This window comes from Cebus imitator, unplaced genomic scaffold (genome assembly GCF_001604975.1).
Source record: "Cebus imitator isolate Cc_AM_T3 unplaced genomic scaffold, Cebus_imitator-1.0 Scaffold647, whole genome shotgun sequence".
In the NCBI taxonomy this organism is placed as follows: domain Eukaryota; kingdom Metazoa; phylum Chordata; class Mammalia; order Primates; family Cebidae; genus Cebus; species Cebus imitator.
The window spans coordinates 230,219-250,105 of record NW_016107962.1 but is presented as its reverse complement, the minus strand read 5'-3'; the positions used below and the strand labels follow the sequence as shown (position 1 = coordinate 250,105).

Genomic DNA, 19,887 nt, shown 5'->3' with positions numbered 1-19,887 from the left:
TCACCGTGACATCCCAGGGCCGGAAAAGAAACTGTCGGTTCAGATTTGACTTCTCAATGGTGTCCATGTCTGTAATGACGATTTCTCCACCCTCCCCACAGCCCAGCCCAATCATGGCAAAGTTCTTGAGCAGCTCACAGCCAATGGCCCCTGCACCCACCTAAGAGGCGACCAAAAAGACAGACAGAGGCTGGTCAGCATGATGCAGGTTAGTGCGAAGCTGCCCATCACCTCTTACTCCCCGAGATGAGGAGAGGGACTAATACCACATCTTCAGGGCCCAGGACTCTAAGAAATGACACACAGTCATGTGAGGAAGGAGGCACCAGAGGAGGAAACAGAGGGATGCACTGGGCTTTCCTTCAAGATAAGGAGAATGGCAAAGGCAATGCACTATGGGTGGCATGCTGAAGGAAGCCTGAGGGGATATGGCCAGAGGCTGAGGTGAAGGGAGCAGGCATCTAAGGGGACCACTCACCAGGAAGTACTTCTGTTTGCCCAGCTTCTCTTGCAGGTCTGAGCCAAACACAGCCACCTGCCCGTCATAACGGTTCTGGTGCTAAAGAATGCAAAGGGAGGAGAGTCAGAGAGAGGCCTCCCCAGAAATGCCCCCAATGATGTCTTCCACACAAGTCCCACCCACATACCGGAAGGCACTTGTCCTCCGTGAGGGCCTCTTTGTCCTCAGGGAGACACTCAAGGGCATCAAAGTACAGCCACTGCATGATAGGCATAAACTTCCCAGAGCAGGCCTGGAGACAAGAAAGGAGAGAAGGGGTGGTCAGTGGTTAACAGGGCCCTGACACAGACAGAGAGCAACTGACGGAGTCAGGGAGGCACCTGGCCCACCCCAACTCTGTCTCTCCCCATCCATGCTGACCTTCATGACTTCCTGGGCAGCCAAGCCCCCAATGAAGGCATTTATGGGTGCCAGATCCCCAGCAGCCACATATGCCAGCTTCCGGATAAGGTCTTCATCCAGGTTCCCTTGCTGCACTGCTGGCAGGGCTCGAGCATTCACAGCCTGTGCTAGGGCCACCAGTTCTGTTGCATCCTCCTGGTGGGCCAGAAAGAACCAAAAGAGGACCTGTCAGGCCAGTGAGGGGAGGGAGTGTGGACAGGCAGAGAGGCATGGTGGGCCTTCAGTACCAGGTATGTCCGCACTGGCTGGCTTGCCCGCCCACCCACCCACCTCATTGCGTGGCCGAGGTGGCCGGCCATGCTGAGCACAGAACTGGTGCAGGGCCTGGAAGCCAATGTGCAGCTGGGCAGGGCGAGAAAACTTGCCGAAATCCGTCATCACAAAGTCGGGTTCTGCCAGTGAGGCCACCAAGGATTTCTGTGGCAGGGGAAGGGGGAGGTCCATCAGAACCAGAAGACAGGAATGGAGAACTCAGGAATGCCTAGAACCACCCACCACAGCCCAATGCTCCCATCAACACACTCACAAAGCTAATCTTCTTAGGTACTTTGACCTGACTGACGATGCCTCCACGGATATAATCGGAGAAGTTGGAGGTGTCACAGATGCTAAAGGTGTAAGGACCTACAGAGGGCAGGAAGAGAGCTGTCAGTCTACCCATTCTCCCTAAAATCCACAACCCCTGCAAGATAAGGAACCCCCCGCCCACAACTCAGCTCAGACATCAAGAGCCATCACCCCCCGCCCCAGGCTCCACTTGGACTTCAGAAACCATCTCTCCTGTGCCCCAGACCCAGCTCAGACTCCGTGAGACCCTGTGACCCTGGCCCTAAGTCTACACGGGAAGGCCTTCTCTGCTCCTCATCCAAATCAGCTCACACACAAGTAGATCCTCTGATCTGCCCTGTTCAAACACCAGAGACCTTTCCCCCCTCAGCTCAGATACCAGGCATGCATTACTCCCAGGAATAGTTCAAACACAGTGCCTCTCCCCCATGCCCACCAGCTCTTGTTGGACCCCACGGGATTCTGTCTGTAGTTCATCTCAAACACCAGGATGTGTCTCCCTCACTCCGAACCCAGGGCCATGTTTTCTCCCTTCAACTCCCTGGCCAGAACCCAGGAACATATCTCCTACCTCCCCTCTGCTTCCCTCATGGTCCCAGCTCACCCAGGACTTTGATCTCCATGGGCTGATTTCCGTTGAGTTCAACCATGCCCTGTACTTCTGAAAAGGAGACAAAGTCCCCACTCTCAAACCCGTGTCGGGCCTCATCCAGGCAGGTAACCACACCGGGGTTGTCCTGGTTAAAGGAAAAGTGAGTCTCAGAAACAGGCCCAGGGTACCAAGAGCACACAGGAAGGACTACCACAGCCCACCTGTCTGCCAGGGACCGTAGGGCTGGTCTCCTTACCTTGGTAACCATAGAAACCATAGCACTGAGCGGCTGCTCCCCATTGGAATCTGTGAGGATCATTTCCTCTCCAAAGTCACAGAAGAGCTGCCTGTAGAGGGAGGCAATAGGCTGGTGACCAACTCCCACACACATACAGGCCCCACAGGTCCCTCAAGATAGTAGTGAAAACTTGCTAAGCAAACTCAGCCTATCACTGCTGGGACGTAAGACGGTACTTGTGCCACATGGGTAGAGATGAACACATAGAACCCAAAACCTGGGTAGCTGTGGAGGGATGAAGGCAGGGAGAACCTGGGGGTCTTGGCCTGAACCTGGCAGGAGTTAGGGGAAAAGGCAACAGGAAGGGGTGCAGGCCGGCACTCACCCAAATAGGCCTCGCGTGTCTGCCACCACCAGCTTGATGCCACGGCTGTGACAAAACTCACCCACTCGCAGCTGGTCCTCCAGGGGGGTGTTGGTGAGGACCACCACCTGTGGAGAGATGGAGGCTCAGGCCCCGCACTGGTGTGAAGGGGAGAAAATGGTGGAGGGCTGGCGTGGAGGACTCAGGCAGTCTTCCAGGCAGACATATCCAGGCTTTGCTGAGTTAATTTTTTTTCACAAACACATGGCACCTACTGTGCATCAGACTCTGTGGGGGTCAAAAATGAATCTCTGGACTATACCAGAAAAGGTGAAGAGGTAGCTGGGAGGATGGAGTATGGAAGAGCTGACTCATTATCTGACAAACACCCACTGCTGTCTGCCTACAGGAGCCTGCCATGCCCTGTGAGACACCGGAGTAAAACTCTGTCTCCAGCCAAAGTCTGAGCTCACTCCTACCACACCCACCTGCTTCCAATTCTCAAGACAACGCCTGCTCTGCCATGATCTTTGGGATTTTGCTCTCTGCCTGAATGTCCATCCTTCCTCAACCGGGTGAGCTCCTACTCCTCCATCAGGATTTAGCTGTAGTGCCCTGGAAACCTGGGATCCCTCAGGGCCGACTCTAAGCTCTCAGAGTACCTCTTTCTGGCCAGAACTTTTTAATTAACAAACACCCATCCAGTCCTTATCATAGGCCAGCTACAATTCCACATGCTTAACCCTTATAAAAAGTCCATGAGGCCAGTGCTGCTACCACACACGGACCACAAACAGGAAAACTAAGGTACAGGAGATGAAGCAACGTGCTTGAAGTCACACTAGCAGAGCTGGAGACCCGCCGTAAGGCAGTCTAGCTCCAGAGTCTGTGCCCACAACCACTATGCTGTACCATTTGAAAAGGCGGGGGGGCCGGGAGCTAAATGCTGCTGCCTGCATCCTCTAGTCCCCCAGCACAAAACCTGGCATTCAGGCTGACCCATTAAATCAATATTGAACACTACTGAATAAACGAGAAATGGGCTCTAAGAGAAATGGGCAGAAGGCTGGGTGGTACCCCAAGATACCTGGAAGCCACTAAGGAAGTCCTCAACGAGGGGTCCAGTGTAGGCAGTGACAGGCACGTAGCTGTTGAGCTCAGCGAGGCGGGGCTGTGATACCTCAGCCCGGTTTTTACCTATGTCCTCCTCTCGCAGGTAGAACTGTAAGGGGGTGCAGTAGGGGAAAAGGTGAAATGGCTGTGTCGCCGGGAAGGGTGCTGCCTCGGGGAGGAGAAAGAGGTGGGGAAGAGGTACCTGGGAGGAAAGATCAGCCCACTGGGCAGTGCCCTGGTCATGTAGGGTGACAGCCTTGACCCCACCAAGGATGATGTTCTTAGCGATCTCCACGCCCAGGCCTCGAAGGCCTGATACCAGGACACTGGATGTCTGGAGCCGCTTCATTGCCTCATGGCCCAACACATACCTGCCAGGTTAGGGGGTACTCCAGGTCAGGGCCTGCCCCACCCAAACCTATCCTCTCAATGTCCCATTCCACCCCTCAGCCCAGGCTTGGCCCTACTTACAGCTGCCGGGAGTAAAGGCCCTCATCTATGTCTGCTTCGCTGCCGTTCTTGGCCATTCCCTAGGGACAGAGGGAAGAGCAAGTTCAGGGAGACACACAGGAGTGGAGCACGGATAGACAGTGATACAAAAGACTTTCCAACCCACCACCTTGCCTGCCAGTCTCCAGGGAGAGGACACTCACGTTGGTTGGCACCGAGGGCACTATGGACAACACGGACTGGGCAGGGGAGCAGTTAGAACCCGGCTTTGGATCAGGCCCAGACACGCGACGTTTCTTGGACAGCGGCGAGCTGGACATCTGGAAGGGAAAAGGAAGGTCAGAGGTGAGCCTGGGACACACGGGTACCGTTTTTCTGTTAGTAGCAACTGTAGGGAAAAGAAAGACTTAAGTATTATTACCCCCATCTTACACAAAAGAGGGAACAGGCACAGAAAGGTGAGGACTTGCCCAGGGTAACACAGCTGTCAGAGCTAAGATCTGAACCCAGGTGGTCTGATTTGCAAATCCACACTGCTGACCACTAAGCCATTTGCTTCTTCCCAGCCAAGGATAATGAGGGAGAGACTCCAATCCTGGAGTGAAAGGAATTGACAAGAATGCACTTGTACAGAGGTCAGAGGAAGTGGATTCAGGACAGACCTGGCTTCAAATCTTGCCTGCCATTCATTAACAGTAATAATTAAACCCCATGGGCCTCAGTTTTCTCACCTATAAAACAGGGGTGATAATACCACTTACCTTCCCCATGGGGTTGTCGAGATGATAAATAACACAGAGCATAGAGCCTGGCACAGAGTAGGTAGGCAGTAATAAGCAGCCATTCTCCTCTCCCTTAATCCCAGGGATGGCGGGGGAAGGGAGAGTGCAGGAGGGAAGCGCGAGGCTTGGACATCCATCAGGGTGGCACGATGGCAGGAGCAGTAACTTGCTGAGAACCCAGTCCCCAGACGGGCTCAGGGAGAAAAGTTTTATAGAGCCCAACCCTGCCCCAGCTTTCGGAGGGGAAAACCGACACAGACCAATACAAGAGGTTGCAGAAGGAAAATACAAACACGTCCCAAGCCTCATCTGCACGCGGAGTCCCTTAAACAGGTTAACTACAATGATCAATGAGTATTAGATTTATTAGGAGTCCTCCCGGTGTCAGATGCCATAGTAAGCACTTCTCTAAGCCTTGTGTCACTCTGTCCTCAGGGTACTCCTGTGGGGTTTGGACTGCTATTAATAATAACCCCCACAACTTACAGTAAAGGGAAAAAATTCACTCAGGGACATTCAGTGACCAAAGTTCCTACATCGTAGCTAAGCTGGGACCAGACCAGGATCTGCTGACTCTGAAGCCCAAGCTGCTTCCTTGTGTTATCACGTTTCATCCCCTCCATGACCCTGACCCAGCATGGCAGAGTTTGGCATCCTTGCCAAACAAATGAGAAAACGTGAGCTCACGAGGTCAAGTAACTTGCCCAGGGTCACCTGCTAGGTCCCAGAGACAGAACAATACAGTGGAAGTGAAATCTAGTGGTGGGGGTGACTGCATCCAGATGCTAGAGATGGCAGGACCCAGAGTCACTTCCCCTCACCCCCAGTGCTCCTCTAGCCACTGAGTCCTCTGTTTACAGAGGACTTTTATGATACTAAGTACCCCAATGTATCTGAAATTCCATCTTGGCACCTGTCACTAGCACCGACCACAATGACAAGAGCTCCCTACTATCTACCAAGAGCATACTGCATGTCAATCAAAGAGGAAAGGGCTTTGTCTAATCTTAACAATCCCCATGACCCAGAAAACCCTATGCCCAAATCACAAACGAGAAAACAAAGGCTCAGAGAACCCAACTGACTCGTCCACAGGCGTGCAGCTGGTGGGGGACTGTATGCTGATCGCCCCTGGGCTCAGGGCCTAGTCCAGAGGGCTAAGGAATTGGAGATGAGGGGAGGCAGGAGGCTGGCTGGTGCCCCTGAAATAGCCAGCTGAATTGCTGGGAATGCTCAGAGCCAACCTGAGTAGCAAGAAGCTTGGCAAGTTAGTTAGTAGAGACAAAGGTAAACCGTATTTTCCATTTACTGACTCTCTGACCTGGGGTAGGTATCTCATTTCCTCTGAGCCTCATTTTCTCCAAAAAGCTGGGGCAAACGAAACTGTCTTCAAGGGGCTGCTGGCAGGGTTAAAGAAGTCAAAGTCTGTGGTCAGAACTCACTGACCTGAGGATGTGAGTTCCTCCCTGGGCACCTGTAGTGGCCTCCATTGCTTAGTTATCTCCTTGCCTTGTCATTGGTCAGTTTGCTTGGGACACACCATCTCCTCACTCCATAAATCGGAGATGAACCAGGGCTACAGAACACTTTAATATCTGGACATTTCACCTCTGGACCCCTAGTTCAGGCAGCAAGGGGCTAAGACGTTTCAGATGACTGTTCAAGTGGACTTCGACTGCAAAGGTTTGGAACAGCCCTGTCTCAAGGCAAGCAGAAGTCTGGGACAGAAACTCTGGAGAGGAGCTAAAGACCCCCCCACCCCCAACAAAAAAATAATCTACACCCTTCCTCCCTCAACATTTGCTGAGGCCTCCATTATAACATATATACTGTGAACTGTTTGACAAAGCTCTGTGGCTTCGTTTCTAAACACACTTGAGTCTCCAAACTGAAGATTTTCAAGCCTCTATTCCTAAACCAGAGAGTCTGAGGGAGGAGTCTTGGAGGTGTGAGGGGAGGCAGGTTAGCAGGATGGAGAAGCCAGGGCATAGAGAAGGGGGGCTGGGGCATGTCAAGCTTTCCGGGAGGGGTTAACTGAGAAGTCCTTGGGAATGTGAGAGGAGAATCAGGAAGTGGCTGTCTAAGCGCAAGGAGGCTCTGAGACAAATGGCAAAGGAGATGTTAGAAGTCCTGGGAGGGAAAGGACTGGGTCAGGGTGTTAGGAAAAAGACTCAAATCCAGATCTCTGGAAAAGGATCTTTTGAAGGGCTGAAAAATTGCAATGGAGGCCCCCAGAGGCTGCAAGGAGGTAGGAGGACAGTTGCTGGGCCCCATGGAAGCTGCAAAGGAAATGGCTGGGGGATTCTAGAGTCTGAGGAGGCAGCAGGAGATGCTGGGGTCTAGGGGGAGGGGTAGTCTGCATCAGGAGGATGTTGAGGCTCTGGAGGTCTCTAGAGACAGATGCTGGTAGCAGAGAGACATCTTTAACCAAAAATAATAGGGACATGCAAGAGGAGAGGTGTATCTGACATTCCTACTACAGAGTCCCAGGAGGCTGTGAGGGTGGATGGTGAGGGGCTGAGACAGGTTTCTAATGGAACACAAAGGCCCTGTGTCAATCTCTGACTGGACATGCTAGGTATCACAGCTGCTCTGAGGGGGTGGAAAAGGGAAGCTGAGCCCAGACAGCTCAGGCCTTAAAAAGATTAGTAAGCAAACACTGGCTAGGTCCCCAAATAGGGTTGGGTTTCTCTGACCAATTATGTAGGACCCCATGGAGGGGCTGAAGGTAGATGCTGAGAAGGGGGTTTTCTACTGCGGTAGAAAACAAGAGGGCCATAGCTGGGCGCCGTGGCTCATGCCTGTAATCCCAGCACTTTGGAAGGCCAAGGGCGAGTGGATCACCTGAGGACAGTAGTTCGAGACCAGCCTGGGCAACATGGTGAAACCCCATCTTTACTAAAAATACAAAAAATTAGCCGGGTATGGTGGCACGTGCCTGTAATTCCAGCTACTTGGGAGGCTGAGACAGGAGAATCGCTTGAACCCAGGAGGTGGAGGTTGCGGTAAACCGAGATGGCACCACTGCAAACAAAAAAGGGGAACAAAGAGAAAAAAAAATATGAAAAAAAAAAAAAAAGAAAAAAGAAAAAGAAGGCCTGTTGGGGGAAGGGACATCTGATGATCCTGGGGTCCAAGAAGGCTGAAAGCAGAAGCTGAAAGCCCCTGACTGCAGATGTTAGGGAGCCTGAAAGGATCTGAGGGCATATTCTTAGGCCTGATGTGAGGATAAGGGAGCTGTGAAAAAAGCAGCTAGAACCCGGGTTGACTTTTGAAGGCAGAGACTGGGTCTAGGGTGGGGTTGGGGAGGCGAGTCTCTGATGGAAGGGACTAGAAGCCAACAGGGTCTGCAAGAGCAGATGCTTGCAAGGGCTCTTTGATGGAGGATTATGCATCGGAACAGTTCCTCCCTGGTATCTGGTGCCCTGGAAGGCTCTGGGGGTTAAAAGTGTCTGATGGGAAGATGCTGAGGCCTCTCAGGAGTAGTCTCTGAATACTGGGAGTATGAAAAAGGAGAAATTCCGTAAAAGTAGATAAAATGCCTAAGAATAGAGTCTAGGAATTGAAGGAGTCTCTCAAGGCAGATGCTAAGAGGGGTCTCTGAGTAGAAATACGGGGCAGAGGAGTCTCTGATGGAAGACACTAGGACCAGGGAGGGGTTAGGAGACCTGAGGTGTGGTGAAGAGGGGTCCCCGACACAAACGCCAGGCCCAAATGGCCTTTCACAGGGTCTAGTTCCCCTGAAAGCTCTGAGCGCAGCTAGCATGTGTGTGGGATGGGGGGTTTGAAGGAAAATGCTAAAGAGGGCTCTCTTACAGAGATAAAGGGCCTATGGACCCCTTCGAGGTCTAGCCCATCTTGAAAGCCTTGAGGACAAATACTGAGAAGCTAGGAGGTGTCTCAAAGGAGATTCTGGGGCAGGTCTTTAATGGCATTCAATGGTGAGAAGCTTTGGTCAGCAATGCTGATCCCCGTAAATCTCTATTGGAGACTAGGTAGAGTTCTGATCTGATACGTAAGGTTCGGGACGGGATCGGGTCCCAGACTAGTGATGTTGGGCCTGAGTCTCTAAAAGCACATCCTGGGGGTCCGAACCCAAGGTCAGATTTTGGAACCAGAGGGAGCCGGGGTAGTGCCGGCCGGGGAAAATCGGCCCCGCCCCAGGATTAGCTCCCCCTCCCTACTCCGCTGATTCCTGGCGCCGGAGTCACCGCGGCCCGCCCCGACAGCAGTTTGGCTCAGCGCTGGCTCAGGCCCCTTCAGGGCCTCCCCAAAACCCCTGCCCCGGGCGAGGCGCAGTGAAAGACCGAATTTTTACCAATGCCGGTTCCCCGGGTCGCGCCGCCGCCAACTCCTCAAGGAGCCGAAGCCAAGCCCGGCCGCCACCCTCCTCCTTCTCCTCCTCCTCCCCGCCGCCTGGGCCGCCTAGAATCGCCGCTGCCGCCTTCTCCTCCCCCGGCCGTTGTGGTTGTGGTTGTCTCTGCCACCTCCTCCAGCAGAGCCGCCGACACAAGATGGCTGCCGCTGAGCCTGGGGCCGGAACAAAACCTTGGGCCCCACCCCCAGAAACCCGGATGCAAGCGGGCCTCGCCTACTCATGAATCATGCATAAAGTTCCCAGCCAGGTTGCGATTCCTTCGGTTAGAAGTGGAACAGCACCACCTGGTGGCCATTGTGGCAGTAACAAAGAAAACAGGTAAAACAGAGGCCAAGCCTTACGGTATATGAATAATGAATGAATTGTTGCAGCCAGGCTGTCATGGAAGCGAAGAAAAACCATTAAGACCACGCTTCCCGATTATAAGTTATGCATGAAGTTGGATGCTTGGTAGACTATCAACCAGCAACCAGAAAGCAGATGTTAAAACATGTAAGCCACACACCCCCATTCATGAATAATGATGCTCTTTCAGCGGCCCGGAAGCCAAGGAGACCAAGGCCACAACTTATTAATGAATAATGCATGAGGCCCAGTGGGTTGGAATAAAAGGGGCATGCCCGCCTATTGCTGCATCTAATACACTGTAAGCACGAAAATGGGGCTACTGCAGGGAAAACACACTCTTCCAGGTCCTGAATAATGAATTATGCTGCTGCAGTAGCTCAACCTGGAAACTCAGAGAGGTCAAGAAAGGTCCCACCCAATTATGAATTATGCATAAGTGAAAGAAACACTCAAGACTGCCCTGCCCAGCAAATAGGGATTATGATGATGTAGCCAATGCAAAGTGACCACGCCTTCCTGTTCATGAATAATGAAAGACGATGCTGCAGTGCCACCAAGAAACCCAGGGGGAGTGTACTCCCTGCCCCTGCCTCCCCTCCACATGCCTCCCCCCATTTTCCCCCTTGGGAACCACGGCTGTCTTGGTCCAATCAAACCCTAACTCACTTACATGTCTTTGGCATGTGGAAACTTACAGTTTCCACAACTGTAAAATGAGGATAGTAATAGAGCCCATCCACCTCCCAGCCATGTGTTATTATGAAAATCAGATCGCGCCTGTAATCCCAGCACTTTGGGAGGCTGGGGCAGGTGGATCACCTGAGGTCAAAAGTTCGAGACCAGCCTGGCCAACATGGTGAAAGCCCGTCTCTACTAAAAATACAAAAATTAGCTGGGCTTGGTGGCGGGCACCTGTAATCTCAGCTACTACGGAGGCTGAGACAGTAGAATCGTTTGAACCCGGGAGGCAGAGGTTGCAGTGAGCCAAGATCATGCCATTGCACTCCAGCCTGGGCAACAAGAGTGAAACTCCGTCTCAAAAAAAAAAAAGAAAATCAGAGAATATGAATTATGGGATGAGCCTCAGAACAGTGCTGGCACAAGGCACTGTTAAATTTTTAAAATATTATATATTAATATAAAGATAATATGTTAAGATATGTAAATATATATTTACATTAATATAAAATTAGTTATGAGTGAGGGCATACCCAGCCACTAGAGAAACTCCCAACTTGGGCCACTGTTTCCCCATCCATAAAATAGAAATAACAACAGCAACTTACCTTGTGATGGAGTTTAAATGAATAAATATGTACAAAGGGTTTAGACCAGTGCCTGGCACATACTAAATGTTATATTAGTAATAGTACTATTAAATGGCAGGGGGCGGGGTGGGGAGACATGATGGCATCTGGTTAAAACTACAGACTGTGGAACTACACCCTAGTTTGAATCCAGGCCCATCCATTCACTAATTGTGTGATCTTAGGCAACTTAGCCTTTCTGTGTCCCAGTTTCCTTATCTATAAACTGGGGTAGTAATAACCTACCTCCTAGGATTGTCATGAAGATGAAATGCGCTAAGTGGCTAAATGAGTGTAAGCTATCTTATCATTATCTTCATACCCATTATTCAGGCTCACAGAACTATTTGCCAAAGATCACACAACTGGAAAGGACCGATGGGATTTGAATCCAGAGCCTCGGCTGATTATCTGGGTCTACCGGGCTATAAGAAACGAACAATGTAGGAGGCCTCATCCCTTCGATAGACGCCAGGTTTTAACCCTGGTACCTATAAGGGAAAGCTAACCGCAGATCATGCAGATGAAGCTGCAAAAGCCACGCTCCGCGTGAATTAAGCACGGAGCCCCTAGAAAAGTCACAAAAATTCAAGGCGCTACTTACTTTTGCGAATTATCAATGAACTCTAGTTTGCGCGGCAGACTTCAGAACGCCCCTTCAGCACGCTGATCCGCCCCTCGTGAATAATTCACAAGCCGTTACCTTTAGCGGACCAGGTGTGAAAGAGGCAAAAACCTGCCTCCCACCACAGCCCCACCTCCTTATGAATAATGAATAAAGCCGCGAGCAACATGGGCCGGGTGGCGCCGCGTCCGCTCAGGAAGAGCGGGGCTTCGGCTTCCCTTCCCCAGCCTGAGCTGGGAGGCTCCTCTCCCTTACAAACTTGTGGGCCCCCGACGTGTCCAGCCTGGCAGTCCTGAGTCTCCAGGCGCCGGGAGGACCTCATCACAGAACCAGAGGTCACAAAGGCCTGACACCTCCACAATGCCACGTCGGTCCCAATTGTTAGCACTGTCACCAGGACCCCGTCCTAAAATAAGCCCTCCTCCGGTCCCGCCTTGACTTTAGTAACCTCAAACTTTGCTTCTCCCCTTGAAGAATAACCCACATCCTGCTCCACAGACAAGGGTGCCCATACACGGACCCTGAGAATCTCCCCAAAGCCCTGCAAACCCTGCCTCCGAGGGGTGCTCTCCCAGACTCCCAAATACCACCCCGGAGTCCCCAAACGGCACCCCCTAAGGGTCTCCTCAAAAGCAGACGCCCCCTAAATATCACTCCAGGCCCAGAGGCTCCAAATACACCCATTAGGGGATCCCCGAAGTTGCAATTAGGGAAGCACCCTCCTCCAAATGCTGTCCAGACACTTGGGGGCACAGTGCTCCAGCTTACCCCCTGCGCCGGGCGGAAGCCTCGCCTTCCTGCCGAAGATGAGCTGAAGCCACGGGGCAACGGAAGAGCAAACCACCCCCGTGGTACAAGAGAAGCCAGAGTTTGCGCGGAGCTCGGAAGCGCGGGGCCTCGGAGAGCCCCGGGTCTGGGATGTACCACAGATGCTTTGCTAAAGGGGCGTCAGTCCCTGCTCCCGCGTTGCTGGTGCCCGTTTCAGACCCAGATGCCCCTACAGATTGTAGTACGGCCCAAATGCGCGCGGCATGCTGGGGGTGGTAGTTCTGTCTGGCCAGTGCCGGGTGCACGTGGTGGGCACCAGCGCCCAGAATATGGGAAACTGTAAGCCTGGGCTGTGGAATTCCGGGAGCCGTGCTGTGTGGGGTGGGAAAAGAAAGCGGAACGTGTGGGTGCCTCCACATGGCACACCCATCCTACAGATGGGAAGACTGAGACTCAGGTGGCCAAAAATATTCATTTGACATGGGCCAGGTACTGGAAATTCTTCCTTGACTTCATCGAGCTCACATTCCAGCAAGAGACACAGACCATAAACATAACAATAAGTAAGATTATAGTTTCGCCGGGCGTGGTGGCTCAAGCCTGTAATCCCAGCACTTTGGGAGGCCGAGGCGGGTGGATCACGAGGTCAAGAGATCGAGACCATCCTGGTCAACATGGTGAAACCCCGTCTCTACTAAAAATACAAAAAATTAGCTGGGCATGGTGGCGCGTGCCTGTAATCCCAGCTACTCAGGAGGCTGAGGCAGGAGAATTGCCTGAACCCAGGAGTCGGAGGTTGCGGTGAGCTGAGATTGCGCCATTGCACTCCAGCCTGGGTAACAAGAGCGAAACTCCGTCTCAAAAAAAAAAAAAAAAGATTATAGTTTCACATACAAATCCGTATTAGAATAGATATCTGTGACTATACACAGTAATATAAATTATGTGCTGGATAACGTTTCGGTCAATGGTCCCCTGTAACAGACAAATTTTTACTGTTATCTTTTCTATGTTTACAAATGTCATCATAGTAGAGACGGGTTTTTGCCACGAACTCCTGAACACAGACGATACCGCCCACTTGGCCTCCCAAAGTGCTGGGATTACAGGCATGAGCCACCTCGCCCAGCAAAATTCTTTGGCCTTTTTATAAATGGAGTCTTGGCTGGGTGCGGTGGCTCACACCTATAATCCCATCACTTTGGCAGGCCGAGGTGGGATGATTGCTAGAGCACAGGAGTTCAAGACCAGCCTGGGCAACAGAGTGAGACACCCCTCCCCCCACCACCTGGTCTCTACAAGAAATCAAAGAATTAGCTGGGCGTATTGGGGTGCATTTGTGTTTCCACAGTGAGCCCTGTGGAGGCAGGAAAATAGACAAAGGAGAGGGAGAGGGAGAGAGAGGGTTATACTATTTTGCATTGCCTCCAGCGATGTATGAGAGTGGCCCTTCCTTCTAGGCTTCATCGAGGGTATGGGGTTTTTTTTGTTTTGTTTTGTTTTCTTTGAGACGAGTCTCGCTCTGTCAGCCAGGCTGGACTACAGTGGCACGATCTCAGCTTACTGCGACCTCTGCCTCCCAGGTTCAAGCGATTCTCCTGCCTCACCCTCCCGAGTAGCTAGGATTACAGGCACCACGCGCAGCTAATTTTTATATTTTTAGTAAAGACAGGGTTTCATGTTGGCCAGGTTGGTCTTGAACTCCTGACCTCAAGTGATCCACCTGCCTCAGCCTCCCAAAGTGTTGGGATTACAGGTGTGAGCCACTGTGCCCGGCAGGATATGACTTTATTTATTTATTTTTTGAGACGGAGTCTTGCTCTGTCGCCGAGGCTGGAGTGCAATGTTACAATCTCGGCTCACTGCAACCTCCACCTCCCTGGTTCAAGCAATTCCCCTGTCTCAGCCTCCTGAGTAGCTGGGATTAAGGGTGCACACCACCACGCCTAGATAATTTTTGTTGTTTTTATATTTTTAGTAGAGATGGGGCTTCACCATGTTGGCCGGACTGGTCTCGAACTCATGACCTCAGGCAGTTCCCCCGTCTTGGCCTCCCAAAGTGCTGGGATTACAGGCGTGAGCCACAGTGCCTGGCCAGCTTTTTTTTTTTTTTTTTAAATTCAGTCTCCGTAGAGACTGCCAAAAATTGCCAACGCCGACTATATTTCACGTGGTCATGGCGGGGTATTGGGAAAAGTTTTCAATTAGCAATAATTGTGCCTTGGATAAACCTCATTGGCTACGATACTGCCACTGCGCAAAGCTCCGGCCAGCTTTTTAATGGAGTTTTATTTTATTTTGATACAGGGTCTTACTCTGATGCCCAGCCTGGAGTGCAATGTTGTGAACATGCCTCACTGCAGCCTCAACCTCCTAGGCTCAGGTGAGCCTCCCACCTCAGCCTCTTGAATAGCTGGGACCACAGGCGTGTGCCTCCACACCCAGCTAATTTTTTATTTTTATTTTTGTACAGATGGGGTCTTGCCATGTTGTCCAGGCTGGTCTCAAACTCCTGGGCTCAACCTATCCTCCTGCCTTGGCCTTCCAAAGTGCTGGGATTACAGGCTAGAGCCACCGGGCCTGGCCTTTATGGAATTTTAGGAACTTTACTTTTTTGTTTGATTTTTGAGATAGGGGTCTCGCTCTGTCTCCCAGGCTGGAGTGTAGTGGCACAAACACAGATCACTATAGCCTTGACCTCCTGGGATCAAGCAATCCTCCTGCCTCAGCCTCCTGAGTAGCTGGGACCACAGATGCACCCCACCATGCCCAGCTAATTCTTCGATTTTTTTTGTAGAGACCAGGTGGTGGTGGTCCTGCCTTATTTCATCCTACCAGGTGGCACATGAATTTTCACTTTGATCCCTTCATTAAGATGGTGTCTGCCAGCTTTCTCTCCTGTCAAGTTACTGTTTTTTCTTTTGGAATTAATAAGTATTTAATGGGGAAGTACTTTGGTTCTATGTAAATATCTTGTCCCTCATCAAAGTTTAATCCATTAGTTTTATCATCCACAGATTTTCTAACTTCATCATTAGCTAACATTTCATTGAGGATTTTTACATCTACAGATATAAGTGAAATGGGCTTGAAATTTTTTCTCTTCTGGTTTTATCTCATCTGTTTCAGGGATCAAGGTAACATTAGCCTTTTTTTTTTTTTTTTTTTAGACAGCGTTTCACTCTTGTTGCTCAGGCTGGAGTGCAATGGTGCCATCTCAGCTCACTCCAACCTCTGCCTCCCAGGTTCAAAGAATTCTGCCTCAGCCTCCCGATTATCTGGGATTACAGGCGCCCACCACCACACCCAGCTAATTTTTTGTATTTTTAGTAGAGACGGGTTTTCACCATGTTCTCCTCTAGTTGGACATTTGGGTTCTTCCCAGTTTTTGTCTATTTGGAATATAGCTGCTACAAATATACATATGCAAGTCTTTTGTTGATGTGTTTTCATGTATTTGGGGCTATATAAGAGAAGAATTGCTGAGCCATAGGGTAAGCATATTTTAACTTTATAGGAAGCAGCCAGTTTTCCAAAGTGGCTGTGGCATTTTGCACTCCTGCCAGTTGAGGTATGAGGGTTCCTTGTTGTGGGATTTTCTGAGCAGTGCTCTGGGGCAGGAAGAGGGAAGGGAATGTGGAGGCGTCTCTGCTAAAAGACACATCCATCCTGAGACTAGGGCACCTCTTTTTTTCAAGACAGGGTTTCATTCTTATCACACAGGCTGGGGTGCAATGGTGTGATCTCAGCTTGCTTCAACATTCACCTCCTGGGCTCAAGCAATCCTCCCACTTCAGCTTCCTGAGTAGCTGGGATTACAGGTGTGCGCCACTACACCAGCTTCTTTTTGTTATTTTTTTGTAGAGGTGGAGTTTCACCATGCTGCCCAGGCTAGTCCCAAACTCCTGAACTTAAGTGATCCATCTGCCTTGGCCTCCCAGAGTGCTGGATTACAGGTGTGAATCATTGTGCCTGGCCTAATTTTTTTTTACTTTGTAGAGACAGGGTCTGGCTATGTTGCCCAGGCTGGTCTTGAACTCTTGAGCTCATATCCACCTGCCTCAGCCTCCCAAAGTGCTGGGATTACAGGTGTGACTCACTGTGCTCAGGCCCAGGAGGCCTTTTATTCCTGTTCCTTCACCGCTTTTTTCTCCCATCCCCTTCCTTCATTGGGCGATACCTGCCACCCCAGATCAGCACCATCCCACCTCCCATGACTGGTACAGGATGATGTCACAACGTACATTAATAAATGGGGGAGGGGCTTTGTACCAACTGCTCTTCTAGTACCATCCCCTTTCACGCTGTGGCCCTCTGAGGCCTGGAAAAGGGCAGCCCCAGCTTCATGGTCCACTGTACCCAGAACCTCTGCTGAGAGCACACGCACATACTTGGGAGTCACGGGTTACAGTGACTAGAGGGGTGGGGTGCTGTAGTAACAATGGAGAGGGTAGGCCTGAATGGTTCTCACAGGGCATCCCTGAGACCTGACCTTGTATTTGCAGGCCAAGCTGTCTCTATCTCCACCCCTCTGAGGTCATCAGCATGTTGAGGGCTCTGGGCCAACGGGTGCCTAAGAACTTGTTGTCTTCTACTTGGAGATGCCTAAGGGCATTGTCCCCAGATCTAGGGATGGCAAAATCAGTTTAGCCTTGGGACTACAGGCTAAGTACACTTGGGGAGCAGCAAGGACAGGGGATGGGGGTTCCTAGTCCTAGCTCTGATCAAGGGCACTTCATGCCTGGTAGTGCTGGATTTCCTGGTACAGCATGACCTGCTGGACCCTGACAAGGGAGAGGGGCCATAACCAGGATCTTATGAGTTGAGGTACAGGTCAGAACCCCATGTTCTAGCAGCCACTATGTTCTAGACACCGTGAATGCCACCATTGCCATCCACCTTGGCCTGATTGAGGCCCTTTGTCCACATGCTTGGATTCCCACGTCTGTGTGTAGGCTATAAAACCGTGCTAGAGCACGAGAGAGGAGAGGCCAACGTGCAGACTTTTCAGCTTTTATTACAAAAAAGGACATGATTCCAGCCCAATTTTTCAATAAAAGTCACCACCTCAGTTTGATTTGGTCAAGCCCTCTCTGGCTGAGGAGCGGGCTGGCAGACAGGAGCAAGGTCCTCCCCTGCCCCAGGATGGACACCAACATGTGGAGAAGTTGCTCTTGAAGATGCTCACTGGGCCTCGTTGAAGCGGGTCACCATTGTCTTGTGCAGTGTCTCCTTGTAGGACTCGGTTGAGGTGACCCCGTAGGAGCTGCCCCGGGCACCCAGGCCAGAGCCCCGTACCCGTGTTTGGGCCTGTGTGAGAGAGGCAGGCTCTGTCAGGCTGGTGGGGGATGCTGTGAGGGATGCTGGGGGGTGGGATGGGACTGCCTGAGACTCACCTCGATGGGCGTTACGATGCCTTGCTTCTTGCGGCCCAGGCCACTGCCCTCTTTCCAGCCCATGGCCTGGAGCATACGACTGCCAATGTTGTCACTGCCCAGCCCGTCCCGAGTAGGCTGCTCGAAGTCTCTGCAGGGGCAGTGCACAGCCTGAGTGGTCAGCATGCTGGCCCCAGACCCCAGATCCCCTCACCTGGCCCAGCCACTCACACAGAAGCTGTGGATATGCCACCGTACTTTCTCCTCTTGGGCTCTGGCGGCTCAGGGATGCCATACTTCTCTCTGCGTTCAGCTGCACGGTCCCGGTACTTCATTTGCTGAAAGTTTGTACGTGTATGTGAATGCTGGGGAGCTGGCTGCTTTTCTCAGGCAACACAGGCATGGGGGGTGGGGTCCCACAGGGCACACCATCTGGCTAACAAGGCTCAGGTCCCAAGGGTCAGGACATCATGGGCACAAGCAGCCAGGGTAGGAGAATGGGGAAGGCTCATGGGGTTAGCACGTGAGAACTTGAACTCCAGCTGCCTGAAGTGATGGGGACTTGGAAGGGACAGAGGGGAGGGGGCCCAGGGGCAGGCCACACCTCACCTCCATGTCGTTCTTCTCTAGTGCTTCTAGCTCATTTTCTGACAGGTGGGCTCGCCGGTGAATCTCAAGGTTTTGCTGCAAGAGGGACAGTGAGAAGTGAAGAGGCTGAGCCTCAGTGGGCCATGCCCCAGTGTGCCCTGCCAACCCCTCCATTCAGTTACCTTGTGGAGCCCTGAGAGCTGCTGGTGCCGGATGAGTGCCTCTTTGCTGGGAAACTGGCGTCGGCAAAGCAGACAGGCCAGCTTCTGCCAGTCGGTGAGCTTCTCTTCCCGCTCAGGGCCCCCACGCTCCTGCTCTTCCTCGCTGTCACTCTCCCCGCTGTAGGCTGCCACCAGCCCCCTCGGAGGGCTCTGTAGAGGGTGAGAGTAGGCAGTCAGGCCTGGCCAGATCAGAGCCCCCACCCCTCTGCCCTGGGCACTCACTGGGCGGTCGTCACTGGCCAATTTCGGGAGATCCATGCTGGTGTGCTGTCTCTCGGCTAGTGCTCCCTGGGGTGGAGGGACATAGAAATTCAGGGACTCCACAGAGGGCCCAAAGGAAGGACGAGATTGTGGGGCAGGGTGCAGGGGGGTGGCTCCAACACACCTTCTTCTCAAGGATGGCATAGCCGGCATCTGCAGTGGCTGACTCCCGCCTCTCGTCATCTCGCAGGGAGCTGATAGGCTGGAAGCTATTTTTGAAGTTTTCTTTTTGTTTGTTGAGACTGCGTGCCCACCGTTCCATGTCCTTGGCAATCTGTGGGTGAGGGTGGAGGTGAGGTTCCCAGAACCCTCACGCCCCTGGGGCTACTAACTTCTTCTGCTGACCCACTGCCCTGTAGCCTCAAACCTGGGCCGGTTACCATAGCTAGTCTGAACCACTGCAGAAGGCTTCATCTGGCCTCCGGGCCATGGCTCCTAGCCACCTCTCCCAGCAGAGCATTCTTTTACAAAGTATAAGCCACTCCTACCCCCAAATACAATGTCCTTAAAACCCTTCCTTGGCCTCCCATCACACCAAGAATAAACCCAAACTCGCAACCACAGCCTGCAAGGCATTCAGCACCTGGCTACTCCTGACCTCATCACTGAACACACCCCATACCCCCACCCTCACTGGTCTGCAATGGTGAGGCAGCAGAAGCAGTGTGGGCAGAGTGGCGAGCCCATCTAGAAGGGAGATAAGGGGAAGCTGAGGCAGAACAAGCAGAAGGTGAGGAACACGGTAGTGCAAGTTCCTATTTTCTGTCACCAGTACCTCTTGTCAAGCCCCTCTCTGGCTATGTTCTCTGCTACAGTTTTGTCCCTCAAAGTTCATGCGTCAGAAATTTAATCCATAATACAACAGTGTTGACAGGTAGAGCCTTTATCCTAGCGGGACATAGTGGCTCATGCCTGTAATCCCAACACTTTGGGAGGCCGAGGCGGGTGGATCACCGGAGGTCAGGAGTTCGAGACCAGCCTGGCTAAC

The 19,887-nt window shown here is 52.0% G+C and overlaps 2 protein-coding genes and 1 non-coding gene across 15 annotated transcripts in view; all 3 read right to left on the bottom strand.

Moving 5' to 3' along the window:
- The window catches only part of UBA1 (ubiquitin like modifier activating enzyme 1), a 24,554-nt gene extending 11,846 nt beyond the window's left edge, over window positions 1–12,708 (bottom strand). The window contains exons 1-14 of one of the 3 annotated variants that reach the window (XM_017517759.2): window positions 12,455–12,708; window positions 4,450–4,566; window positions 4,268–4,326; window positions 3,999–4,167; window positions 3,771–3,905; window positions 2,705–2,811; window positions 2,338–2,428; window positions 2,094–2,226; window positions 1,449–1,546; window positions 1,193–1,339; window positions 881–1,057; window positions 648–752; window positions 479–559; window positions 5–160 (exon numbers count right to left, since the gene is read on the bottom strand). In XM_017517759.2, the coding sequence (XP_017373248.1) occupies window positions 5–160; window positions 479–559; window positions 648–752; window positions 881–1,057; window positions 1,193–1,339; window positions 1,449–1,546; window positions 2,094–2,226; window positions 2,338–2,428; window positions 2,705–2,811; window positions 3,771–3,905; window positions 3,999–4,167; window positions 4,268–4,326; window positions 4,450–4,566 (1,575 nt within the window). In that variant the 5' untranslated portion in view covers window positions 12,455–12,708. Of the gene's footprint in view, window positions 1–4; window positions 161–478; window positions 560–647; window positions 753–880; window positions 1,058–1,192; window positions 1,340–1,448; window positions 1,547–2,093; window positions 2,227–2,337; window positions 2,429–2,704; window positions 2,812–3,770; window positions 3,906–3,998; window positions 4,168–4,267; window positions 4,327–4,449; window positions 4,568–9,346; window positions 9,872–12,454 lie in introns of those variants that run through there. The other 2 variants (XM_017517758.1, XM_037734631.1) reach the window with 2 other exon arrangements.
- A 1,870-nt stretch (window positions 12,709–14,578) lies between these two features.
- On the bottom strand, window positions 14,579–14,719 carry LOC119469409. The gene has a single exon (XR_005198208.1). It is a non-coding gene; the product is annotated as a U4 spliceosomal RNA (small nuclear RNA).
- Window positions 14,720–17,451: 2,732 nt separating this feature from the next.
- Window positions 17,452–19,887, bottom strand: part of RBM10 (RNA binding motif protein 10) — a 37,816-nt gene continuing 35,380 nt past the window's right edge. For all 11 annotated transcript variants that reach the window (XM_017517766.2, XM_017517762.2, XM_017517770.2 and 8 more), the window contains 7 exons: window positions 19,024–19,173; window positions 18,861–18,926; window positions 18,600–18,788; window positions 18,439–18,513; window positions 18,061–18,167; window positions 17,851–17,980; window positions 17,452–17,764 (listed from right to left, as the gene is read on the bottom strand). In XM_017517766.2, the coding sequence (XP_017373255.1) occupies window positions 17,639–17,764; window positions 17,851–17,980; window positions 18,061–18,167; window positions 18,439–18,513; window positions 18,600–18,788; window positions 18,861–18,926; window positions 19,024–19,173 (843 nt within the window). In that variant the 3' untranslated portion in view covers window positions 17,452–17,638. The remainder of the gene's footprint in view (window positions 17,765–17,850; window positions 17,981–18,060; window positions 18,168–18,438; window positions 18,514–18,599; window positions 18,789–18,860; window positions 18,927–19,023; window positions 19,174–19,887) is intronic.